This window comes from Nanorana parkeri, unplaced genomic scaffold (assembly GCF_000935625.1).
Source record: "Nanorana parkeri isolate BGI_ZX_2015 unplaced genomic scaffold, ASM93562v1 scaffold163, whole genome shotgun sequence".
In the NCBI taxonomy this organism is placed as follows: Eukaryota; Metazoa; Chordata; class Amphibia; order Anura; family Dicroglossidae; genus Nanorana; species Nanorana parkeri.
In genome coordinates this window covers 1,604,497-1,616,622 of record NW_017306431.1, presented here as the reverse complement: position 1 = coordinate 1,616,622, position 12,126 = coordinate 1,604,497, and the positions used below count along the sequence as shown (strand labels likewise).

The 12,126-nt window shown below is 45.4% G+C and overlaps 1 protein-coding gene across 3 annotated transcripts in view; it reads right to left on the bottom strand.

Moving 5' to 3' along the window:
• Window positions 1-1,924: 1,924 nt before the first annotated feature.
• Window positions 1,925-12,126, bottom strand: part of MAPK8IP1 (mitogen-activated protein kinase 8 interacting protein 1) — a 65,096-nt gene continuing 54,894 nt past the window's right edge. For 2 of the 3 annotated variants that reach the window (XM_018554539.1, XM_018554541.1), the window contains exons 6-12: window positions 9,071-9,146; window positions 7,683-7,855; window positions 5,725-5,831; window positions 5,516-5,635; window positions 3,790-3,860; window positions 3,603-3,701; window positions 1,925-2,546 (exon numbers count right to left, since the gene is read on the bottom strand). In XM_018554539.1, the coding sequence (XP_018410041.1) occupies window positions 2,474-2,546; window positions 3,603-3,701; window positions 3,790-3,860; window positions 5,516-5,635; window positions 5,725-5,831; window positions 7,683-7,855; window positions 9,071-9,146 (719 nt within the window). In that variant the 3' untranslated portion in view covers window positions 1,925-2,473. The remainder of the gene's footprint in view (window positions 2,547-3,602; window positions 3,702-3,789; window positions 3,861-5,515; window positions 5,636-5,724; window positions 5,832-7,682; window positions 7,856-9,070; window positions 9,147-12,126) is intronic. The other variant, XM_018554540.1, reaches the window with a different exon arrangement.

Genomic DNA, 12,126 nt, shown 5'->3' with positions numbered 1-12,126 from the left:
ATGTGCTTCTTCTTCAAAAGAGTCAGATGATACTTGGAAATGAAGGCCTTGTTATGGTGAAGGTCAGTAACTGAGGGACTGCCTAGTTAAAGTACCGCTCTGTATTCTATGTAAAGAAACGTGTAATGTACGTTTAGTCAACCTTCTCGTTTTTCACTGGCAGCCAGGAAAGCCAAAGTCAAAATTTGGTGGAGGATCTGTACTCTTGAGTTCAGGTTTGAAGAACACTTACAATCTCTGACACATTGTGCACACCATATCAGCCCTTGTCCCTCATATACTACAGTCTATCGAATAATAGATAGATAGATAGTATAACTCCACCCACTTTTATCCGCATAGGGTGCCCATACATGGGCTAGTCTTGACAAGCAATGAGTCTGATTTGAGTGTCTCTTCTGGTAATTGGGCCAGTATAAAGGCTCCTTAGGGGGACTACGATGGGTGCTTTTAGCTATCAAAAGCACTTGTTATCAGACACAGAAGTTATGGAACCTCTTTCTGCACCAGTACTTCTTTTTTTCTATGAGAGCTGTAATTGCCTGTGTACCCATTGACCAAATCAAAGTGAGCTACGCAATGGTCCAGGTGCCATGTGTGATAGCAATGCAATTAGAGATGGGCAGATGACATCATCCATCATTATGATGGAGAAATGCAGCCATGGAGGGGGTATATCTGTCTGTTCTTAATCATGTCACTGCATTGCCGGTGACCACCTTGAATGGCAAACCAATAGGCTAGAAAGAGCAAGGCTGTACACTTCATCCTCCGCACCTCACCATAGAATGATGAAGGCCTATCCACCATAGAATTGCCTGTGACCACTATGAATGCCAAACCAATAGACTATAAAGAGAAAGGCTGTACACTTCATCCTTCGCACCTCACCATAGAATAATGAAGGATGAGAGCCCAGCTTTCATGTCGCTCCATTTGCCAGTGACCACCATGAATGGCAAACCAATAGACTATATTGAGCAAGGCTGTACTCTTCATCCTTCTCACCTCGACATAGGATGATGAAGGCCTATCCTTCCCGTGGCTCCGATGCCAGTGACCACCATGAATGCCAAACCAATAAACTATAAAGAGCAAAGCTGTACTCTTCATCCTTCCCTCCTCACCATAGAATGATGAAGGATGAGATCCCATCCTTCATGTGTCTCCATTGCCAGTGACCACCATGAAAAGCAAACCAATAGACTATAAATAGCAAGGCTGTACTCTTCATCCTTCCCGCCTCACCATAGAATGATGAAGGATGAGGGCCCATCCTTCATGATGCTCCATGGCCAGTGACAACTATGAATGCTAAACCAATAAAGAGCAGGGCTGTACTCTTCATCTTTCCCTCCTCCTCACCATAGAATAATGAAGGATGAGGGCTCATCCTTCATGTTGCGCCACTGCCAGTAACAACCATGAATGCCAAACCAATAGACTATAATGAGCAAGGCTGTACTCTTCATCCTTCTCACCTCACCATAGAATGATGAAGAATGAGGGCCATTTCTACAGGAATTTTCCACAAGGTTGGAGATGCTTAGTGTCAGCCTCTTTATCATCTCAAGCCGTGCTCTAACTTAGTACATAGATGATAAAATTGGGCTGTTTATTGCCACACTAAGCTTGATTTATATAAACAAGCACCGAGGAACAGAGGTCTCATGATTCAAAGTGTTTGAAGGAGAAATGATGTCGCCTCTAGCAAACAATCATCAATTAATCTTCCAGCTCTCCCCCTTGAGGCTGGAAAGAACCTGGAAGCTAGAAGCAACGAAGCACCATTTAGATCATAAGGTCCAATATGACTATTGTCCATAGTGACCAGATTCCCACTATAGTGCAACCTACACAGTGAAAGCTTACACCAGCTTGGTAACACTATATCTCCTTCCGAGTAGTTCTTGTGATAGAGCTTCACTACGTCTGTCTCACTTTTCACATACGTCATGTCTGTTTCACTATGTAATGCAGCGACACGCTCTCTGTTACTAATATACAGTTTAATACACGCAATCATTTGCTAGCCCTCTCTCTTTAAATAAATACTATAATTCTCCATACACAGTGTCTTAATACAAAGTCTGTTGGCTTGCAAAGCCAGCGTGCACTCTTCCACTCCCCTTCCTCGTTCAGTTGGTTTCTTCCTCCTCTTACATTTTGCACGTGCTGGAACATTCCACTTGCAGTACATGGGGGAGTGCTTTAGTCCACTTGTACCCTCTGATCCTTGATTATGTAGACGTGGGTTAAGGGCAGATCCAAGAAGGGAGAAGGTTAATGGGGAAAGTTATATGAAGGAACCACCCTTGATCACCTTGGCCGACATTCACACAACCAGTCCTCCCAGTTCCTCACGACTGAGATGAGAGCAGGCCTCTGGCCTATCGCTCATCTCAAAGTTTGGCAGGTTCCTGCTCACGCTTAGTCCATGCACAGAACAGATTTCCGTGTTCCGTATCCATGGCTACTCCAGATATATATCTTCTGTGGGGCATGTGAATTCCACAAACTCTTTGTAAAACTGTTGAAAGGCTCTTCTATGGAAAAAGAGAGAAGACTGCCATTAGAAAAGAGCGCACTATTGTCTCCTTGACTTGTTCATTGAATGGGAAACATTTAGGAATGTATTACAGTGTGTGAAAAGGTCTACTGAGAAGGGATCCTGAGTGTCATCAGATGTTACCGAGTGCGAGGATGATACAACTCCCAAAAGCTTGCATCTTAAAGGGGGCCTTCACCCATAAAAGTAACACCCTCTCACCTGCTGTCTCTCCCTTTCCTCTTACACAATAAAAAAAAAATGAACAAAAAGATACTTTTATTTTCATCTTTCTTTTATACATTTACTTCTTCTGTCCCCACCTAGGCCACACATCACAGGAGGTAGTTTTTGATGTCACAAGCACATACATGCCATGGGTCCCTGCCAGGTCTGTCTGCGGGACCTGGCAGAGACCATCGGCATTGTCATGGTAACCGATACCTAGATTCAGGGGTACCCTCTGTGACTAAGGCCCCGTTCACATCTGGGCGCTTTGTCCAGCGTTTTTTTACACGCTGAGACGCATGCAAATCAAAATCCTATGTATCCTATGGGGGCTGTCCACGCAAGCGCACTGAATCGCGCATAAAAATACGCCCGTTGTTCAAAAAAGTCCATGAGATTCTTTTGTAGCCCTTATCAGCCCGTTTTGCTCCATAGACTTCAAAGGAAACGCCCTGGTGTGAATGGGGTCTAACAGCATCTCTGCCCGCACACCACTCTCTCTCAGCTGCATACATTCACCCAGTCACTGGTTGGGACGCAGTGTATGGGAAAAAACGTGTGTGTACGGTCATGAGGTGCCTTCCCACTTCCTGATTGGTCAGGAAGCCAGGTTGCCTTATAAATACTGTATAATAATAATAATTGATATGTGTTTACTCTCTGTGCACTGATCTTGTCAGTGTTCTCAGTTATAAGTAACTCCACTAGGGGGCACTCCAATCTTACACATGGTCATACTATTCTGGATGTTTTGACAGCCAAGCAGTCCGATTGATGCATGCGAGATGCACATGTGCTCTTACTAGCTTGCTGCCCAGAGACTTACCCAACTGATTCTGCCATGGGTTTGGTAGATTCCTCAGAGACAAATACGTGACATGCAAACCGATGGTCTGAAGGATGCTTAGTGATAAAGCCAAAATATCTGCGAAAAAGAAAGGAACAAGTAGCAAATGTCTACACGGAATAACAGGAACTAAACACTCCAGCAGCCCATTCCCCTCATTACTCACTTGCTGTTCTTAGGGTGGTAGCCACAGAAAGATATATTCTTTAACTGGAAGAAATGGCTGCATGTGTTCACCTGTTAAGGAAACAAAAGAGGGGTATTTAAAATGTTTAAAGGAGAACTATGGGGTTAAGGCTTTTCCCCATAGTTCTCCTTAGGGTAACGGGAGAACACAAACTAGCGTCCTCCCGTCAGCCTAAGGCCCCGTTCACATCGAGAGATTTATCGCTCTCCAATGCTTCTCAATGGGGCAAAGGGTCCTGCTGTCGCGGGTCGTGCGTCGCTACAGCAGGACCCTTTTTGGAGCGGATTTAGCCGCGATTCAAGCTTGCTCAATGCAAGCATTTGCGCGATATCGCGCAAAATGCAAATCGCACGACAAACGCGCGATTTGCGAACCGCTCAATGTGAACGGGGCCTAAGCTCACTATACCGCGAGCTACGACTCGCGATATACTGAGACGCCGCAGCCGGAACGGATCCCGACAATTATGTCTGGATCCGCCCAGCTGCGTGAGTGACGGCAGGCTCTGCCTATCTAGAGGCAGAGCCAGCTGTACCCGCCCCCTCCCCCGTCCGTTCCGCCAGTCAGGGCTGGCGGATCGGAGCGGTGAGGGGGGAATCCAGCCCCTCCCCTGTCACGGCAGAGAGCCGTGACAGGATGGAGAGGTGAGCGAACGCCGGTATGTGTTCGCTCACTTCTCGATCTACTGAGCAGACCTGTGACAGTCTCATTGTCACAGGTCGGCTAGAACTATGAGGTGAGTGAAAAGCACTCATCTCATAGTTCTCCTTTAAGTAATAAAAAATGACATCCTCCTTGGTGATCTGTGTGATTTACTAACGTGTGTTTAAAAATGTGCACAGAGTCATAGATCACATTCTCAGCAAGAGCCTGCTGGCAATTAAAATGACTTAAAGCGGAAATGACTGAAAAACAAATAAAATTGCAAACAGGCATGCTCTTTATTGTAAAAGAAACATAGCGGGGGGAATTTATCAAAACTGGAGCAGGCAGAATCTGGAGCACTTGCCCATAGCAACCAATCAGCTTCTCTCTTTAATATGGTCAGTTAAGCTTTGAAATTGAAAGATAGAAGCTGATTGGTTGCCATGGTCGACTGCTCCAGATTCTGTCTGCTCCAGTTTTGATAAATTCCCCTCAGCATGTCTCTTCTGCAACAAAACAAACCTACCGGCCTGTTTGCAATCTTCCTTAGAATGTACGCTGAGCTGCGCATGTGCAGATCAGTGTAGATTCTCAGCATGCCTCGATGCAAGAATGAATGAACTCCTCTGTGCATGAATGGGTTCACATCATTCTGGCCCTTCCAATCAAAGATTCCGAACCCGTAAAGAGATCAGGCACAGATGATGATGCTGGCATGTGAGGGGGTGGGTTTACTGAGCACTGATTACTGAGTGCACTGGGTCTAAGTCGGGTGCTTTATGGACTGCACAGGCTTTTTTAGAAACCCAGCACAACTGCTGTAACAGAAATGTGGAGGTAAGACTATGCAAATGAAGGTTGGTTGTAGAATGTCTACCTGACTGCACATCTATTTCTGTGACTTCACATGGTATTTAAAAGAAGAGGTGTTATTGGCTTACATCAACCATTTGTGAGAAGATTCTTATTCCCTTATATATTAAAATGTAAACTGAAAATCTGACATAAAATCCCAGAATATCACAAGCCCCTCCTCCTGATATGGTTATGTCTATAGTACCTGGCAGTGATCGTGAGGGTCCTCCCCGTGCACTGCAATCTTTAACCCTCGCAGACTAATCTCCAGGATGCAGCTTGAAGGCGGGTTAGACAGCACTGTAAGGCGACGGGACATAGCAATCTGAAGAAAGCAAAGCAGAGTCATCCAAAAATTGAACCCTGACGGGGAAGCAAGGAGTAACTTCCATAACGCTTTGACGCAGTACCCACCTTTTGCATGGCGGTGCAGAGAACGTCAGTCCCTTTGTGATATGGAACCTGCACCGAACCGAGAAACTTCACCCAAAACTGATCCACCCAATCAGAGGCTCTCGATTCTGCACAGAATAAGAGCGACCAGAGAAATGATTATGAATGGTTGAATGGTGGGCCCCCACCAGATCCTTCCATGGTAAGGTGAGCCCTGCATTGTATAAATCTAATGGTGGGCTCCCACCAGATCCCTCTATGGTAAGGTGAGACCTGCATTGTATAAGTCTAATGGTGGGCTCCCACCAGATCCCTCTATGGTAAGGTGAGACCTGCATTGTATAGATGTAATGGTGGGCTCCCACCAGATCCTACCATAGTAAGGTGAGCCCTGCATTGTATAAATCTAATGGTGGGCTCCCACCAGATCCTTCCATGGTAAGGTAAGCCGTGCATTGTATAAGTCTAATGGTGGGCTCCCACCAGATCCTTCCATGGTAAGGTAAGACCTACATTGTATAAGTCTAATGGTGGGCTTCCACCAGATCCTTCCATGGTAAGGTGAGACCTGCATTGTATAAGTCTAATGGTGGGCTCCCACCAGATCCCTCTATGGTAAGGTGAGACCTGCATTGTATAGATGTAATGGTGGGCTCCCACCAGATCCTACCATAGTAAGGTGAGCCCTGCATTGTATAAATCTAATGGTGGGCTTCCACCAGATCCTTCCATGGTAAGGTGAGACCTGCATTGTATAAGTCTCATGGTTGGCTCCCACCAGATCCCTCCATGGTAAGGTAAGCCCTGCATTGTATAAATCTAATGGTGGGCTCCCTCCAGATCCCTCCATGGTAAGGCAAGCCGTGCATTGTATAAGTCTCATGGTGGGCTCCCACCAGATCCTTCCATGGTAAGGTAAGCCCTGCATTGTATAAGTCTAATGGTGGGTTTCCAGCTGATCCCTCCATGGTAAGGTAAGCCCTGCATTGTATAAATCTAATGGTGGGCTCCCTCCAGATCCCTCCATGGTAAGGTAAGCCCTGCATTGTATAAATCTAATGGTGGGCGACCACCAGATCCTTCCATGGTAAGGTGAGCATTGCATTGTATAAATCTAATGGTGGGCTCCCACCAGATCCCTCCATGGTAAGGCAAGTGTTGCATTGTATAAATCTAATGGTGGGCTCCCATCAGATCCTTCCATGGTAAGGTGAGGCCTTCATTGTATAAATCTAACTAGAAGTTAATGGCTCCCGGGCTCTTTATTCAATGTAGGAAACCAACCTCCCATCATGTAATGTACCCATGTCAAGGGGGAAGGATACAAATGTGGTGGTAGATCAAAGGCATAAGTCACCGGGCATAAACGAAGGGACTCTATTTAATGGGCTGGGTGGTGGCTATTCCTTGGGGCGGTAACATGGACACTGGTAGGGAAACAGATTTCACCCTTTTCATCTTCCACTGTTTTTATAATTTGGATGGAAGGGGGGTTGAAATATTGTTTTATGAGTATTACGGCACTTTATAGGACTGCTAATCACATGAAGAGCGAGTATGCTGTCAGATACTTGGATGATGTACACAAGCTCTGAAAACTCTTTACCAATACCCTTACTATGCAGGGATTTCTAACTCCAGCATACTATGGGGTGGGTGGTTGACCGCTCTGCAGGCAGTTAGGAGGCTTTAGGGTAGACTGGTCATTGGGCTCAGAGGATACCTGTTAGTGACATGGAACAATTATGCAACCAACAAAGTCTAAAAAAGTCTGAACTCCTGTCTCTCATGCTTGTTCAACAACTCACCAGGTATCAAATGCAGGATCAGGATAAAAAAAGCTGCAACACCTGCACTTTAAAAGCAAGTCAGCAATGGCTGCCCCTATATTTCTTTCCTCATAGGGCCATATAAGCATCTAGTAGTCATATTCCCCTTGCGTTACTGTTGTCACAGAACCACTGAAGAGGTCCTCTTACCCGCTAAGTGATCTGGTTCCTTTGTCACCTGGACAGCATAGTAAGCAGGAAAGATTCCTCGCTCCCCAGTTCTCATGTTATACGCCTCATACCAATAGTCTTCAGCTTGGACTTCCACATACAGTGGATCTTCTGCCTCCAGCTCTACCTCCCCTGGGTGCCGGGGCATGAACCTGCAAACAAGGGGAAAAAATAGATCACAGTTACTGTGCGTACAGCGAATGTCTCAGCTTGTGAGCTACATTCAACTACAGTAATTGGTGGCACACCACAGCAAGATTAAAGTCAATCTCCGGGGGGAAACAAAAAACTCCCCTTGTAATGGAGCTGTCCCTTCACTACGAGGGTTGCCTGCTCATTTATGTCTAGGGGTATGGTGTAAATGCCCGACCCCCACTCTCATGACAGTCAGCGCTCACTTCTCTCCCACTCATGTACAATGAAGGACTATTGGGCTTGCATTAGATGTGATGACATCAGTGGACCTCCGACTGCCAAAGCACAGGGGGAAGGGGCTGCAGGTGCTGGCCCTGGAGCATGCAAGAGCGGGGATCAGGTAAGTAAAAGTAAGTACCCCTAGGTAAATATGAGCAGTTAACCATTGCAATGTGAAGGGAAGAAGGGGGTGGGGTTGTAGGTTGCAAGGGGAGTTTTCTTTTTTACCTGGAGAAAAGCTTTAAAGCTGAACTCCAGGCAGATATAAAAAGCACACATTAATGCACACAAAATCAGGTCTCCTCTATTTTCTAATATTCTGCTTGTAATATCACATTATGACCACTAGATGGCGATATAGGAGTATAGCAAATAAGTATTTACTATCTTCCTCAGCTCCATCTAGCGGCCATAATGCGATATTACAAGCAGAACATTCAAAATGAATTCCATCTTAAAAGAAAAAAAACGAAAGAACGTTTGTTTTTGCATATAGTGTCAAATGTCCATAAATCTTGTAGCACTCCTTACCGGAAATCCCAAAAGTGTTGATGGGTGCTAGGAATGACCGGGGATGGCGCCATATACAGTACAACTTTGTATAAAGATGTCATCAGCACACCAGCACGACCGAATCCAAGTCAGTGCAAATCCTTTTATTGATGGATGTCACTCAACATATCATATTGACATCCATCAATAAATGGTTTTGCACTGACTTGGATTCGGTCGTGCTGGTGTGCTGATGACATCTTTATACAAAGATGGTTTTGCCTATATTCGCACAAAACCAATGATCACAGATATTGACAGGGGAAGGGCCCTGTGAATTGTTATTAAAATCCATCCCTTTGCGTAGATAGGGCCCCAAGAAAAAACTGCATCCAAAAAACAGGGTCTTGAACAAGGAAAGGAACTTCTAAGAAGTTAGACTCAAGAATTGGCTCACTCACCTGAAGATGGCTCGATGCGTCTGCTCTCGCTCCTCCCCATTTATCAGGCACGAGAACAAACCAAATGAATCTGCACCTGGAAGAGATAAGAAACTGAGGGCCCCTAGGAAATATATCACCGGCTACCCTTAGAGCACCCAGAAATACAGCAACACCAAAACACAAGAGTGTAACTATTGCTATAGAGGCCTCCACACTGGCACAAGTACTGCAGGATTGAGGCTAAAAGAATGGAAGGGGTATTATTCTAGCCTTTGCACTTCTGCATGGGGCCTCAGGGTTTATGTCTTCTAAAGTCTCCAAGAAGCCCTTATAGAGGAGCAGCATAAGGACCCCCGGCCCCTATACCATATGACCAGTGCAACCATTTTGGAAGTGCAGTTTGATTATGTCATCAGTCAGGATATCTATGTATGGATGACTGCTGCACCAGTCCCAATTAGACACAATTGCATCCCACATTCATGTAGCAGCCAATGGGCCAGCGCACGTCATAAATGGCCCAGTTGAGAGGTGCCCAGTGTTTGCCAGCATTATATCACACAATAGCAGTCAGCCTTGCATGACCCACTCCTGTATGTACAAAACGTTCTGCTCCTGATCATCGGCGCCTTTCTGATTACACTTCCCTGGTTTCATCTGGAATTACCTGTTCACATAACCATAAGGGCAGTTTAGGATAGAAACTTGGCAAATGTTTGGTACTTATTTCACTATATATGTGATGTGACTATGTGAAAGGCCTGGACCATGAATTATAGGTGGGGCCCTTTGATGCATCCTTATGACCCCATTGATGTTCTGCTTTACATCTACTTTTGAGGCGTTTGGTTGAGCTGTGACAACATGTACTGCTTTTCCATCAGACAGCAACCGTAATTAAACCCCTACTACAGTGAGCTTTTTAGAATGGAACAATAAAAGTGTATCTAATGCCAAAGAGATACAAAACGAGCACCAAACCAAATGATGAATGCGTCCAAGTTGCTTTAATGATTGGTAATATGATCACAAGAATAGCCAGAGGATTTGTGGGGCCAATGATCTCCCCCTTCATCAGGGCTTAGAGAATGCTATGAGGGCTTGATGGACTCAAAGACACAGGGTGCCAAACAGATCTGTATTGGATCTAATTGGTCTTCTCATTAGGTGTAAGATCTATCAAGATCTATCTGGTATAGCGCCCAGCTGGCCCTGTATGAAGGGACAGCCCCTTGGCCCCAAATCCCTTGATTTGTTTTATTGTATACACCAATCTACACTCATCCCTGTTCTACATATGTAAAGGAATAGCAAGGATTTTGTGTATAAAACACTGATCTAAAGTTTTTATGTTCTAACATACGCTACAACATAATGGAGTTTGTTTGGTATTGGGAAGGCAACTATGTGTCCCTGCACCCAGGATCAAAAACCTCTATACAGTTTGAACACAGCCCTATTATACTCTGCCTGTCCACAAAAATAAGACACCACCTGGATTTAGCTAAGCAAATAGGTAAGAGTCTTTCATTGGATAATAGGTCTAGATTCAGCATATGAATGTGCCAAAAATATTAGGTCAGCTGCCTACCCGAATATACTGAATGATCAGGTTCTTCCATCAATGGTTTTTTTTCTTCCCTGGTTGCACATTGGGCATATTCCAAGATGATTACAGTCAGAGGGAGCATGTGACCTGCTTTGCTTCTTTTCACATGATAGAACTGCTGCTTGGCCACAGGTCAGGCAGGCACCCAGCACTATCACAAGGGGATAGGAAGAGTATTCTGAACCTAAGCTGAGATTCGGAGCTTACACGGGGCTTCCTCTCCTCATTCCCAGCAACCAAACGTGTGGCAGGTGTAGGGAAGGCAGGTATGTTAAACTGGTTGGGTCGCTGTTAAAGTGAAGCTGTTGTTTTGCACTGCATGAGCAAACCACCGGTTCACTCTAATGTTTCTTTTGCTGCCTAACAGAACTTGGTGTTTCAAGAATATAGTATTTTTGAACAGTTATTAGCCCCCCCAATTGTGAACCATCCTAGTTGGGTATGAATGGACTGAGCGCTGACCATGTTGCCTTTTTGGTGCATTGGGTGAATACACATGTGCAGTCTAGCTGCCTTGCAAAAGTCTGGTCCTTGCATGTTACTGAATATACAAGGGATGATGGGGTAACCTCTAGGTAAGACTGCTTTTGATATACACATTGTTAAATACAGTATATCCCAGTGTGAGAGCTCTGATAGATTGAAGTTTGGACCACACAGTACAGAGGTACCTTGACACAGTAGATGGCTTTCCCAAACCCCCCAAAAATTAGAATTAGGCTACCTCTTCTGGATAACAGGGTAAACATTTGTGTTTTATACAGGAGGGGTGAATGCTGCCTGGGCCTCTCTCGATTCTACAAATGTTGGCACACGATGTGCCAGGGCCTCCTTGTTTGCGCACTAACAGGGCATTTCTATGAATCATGGCAGGCAGAGTGGCGTGTTTATTGTATACTGCCTGCTCTGTTGCCCAATGTTTTTTTTTTGAAAAATCTTTTTATTCATTTTGCATACTGTTGCCCAATGTTTGCAGTGTGCCCGCCACCTCCTTCCCGGACAGAGCTTCCCAGATTGCTAAGAGCCAGGCGGGGAGATCTATAAGTGCCACACACATCTCCCTGCCCAGCTCTAAGCAACCTGGGACACTCTGGCTGGTGTCCCGCCTAGCTCTTGGCAACCAGTGACATTAGTGGGGCAGGACACTGGCAGAGAGTCCGAGGTTGCTACAAGCCTTATAAGCCTGCAAACAGTCACATATTAGAAGGATGCAATTGCTGATCCATCATGATTGCCACCTATGCAGTCTTTCTTTCCCACAATCCTCTGTTGCTAGTGATGCTGGAGCTGGTCATGCCCTTAAGGCCCCATTCACACCAGGGCGGGTGCGGATCAGCGCTTTTTCTGTGCGATTTTTAAAAAGGCGGTTTGGGGGGTTTTGAATTGCGTTTCAGAGCTCATTGAAAGCTGTATGGAAACCGTACTGATCAGCGAGGAAGAAAAAGCTCAGGGAGCAATTCGGGGG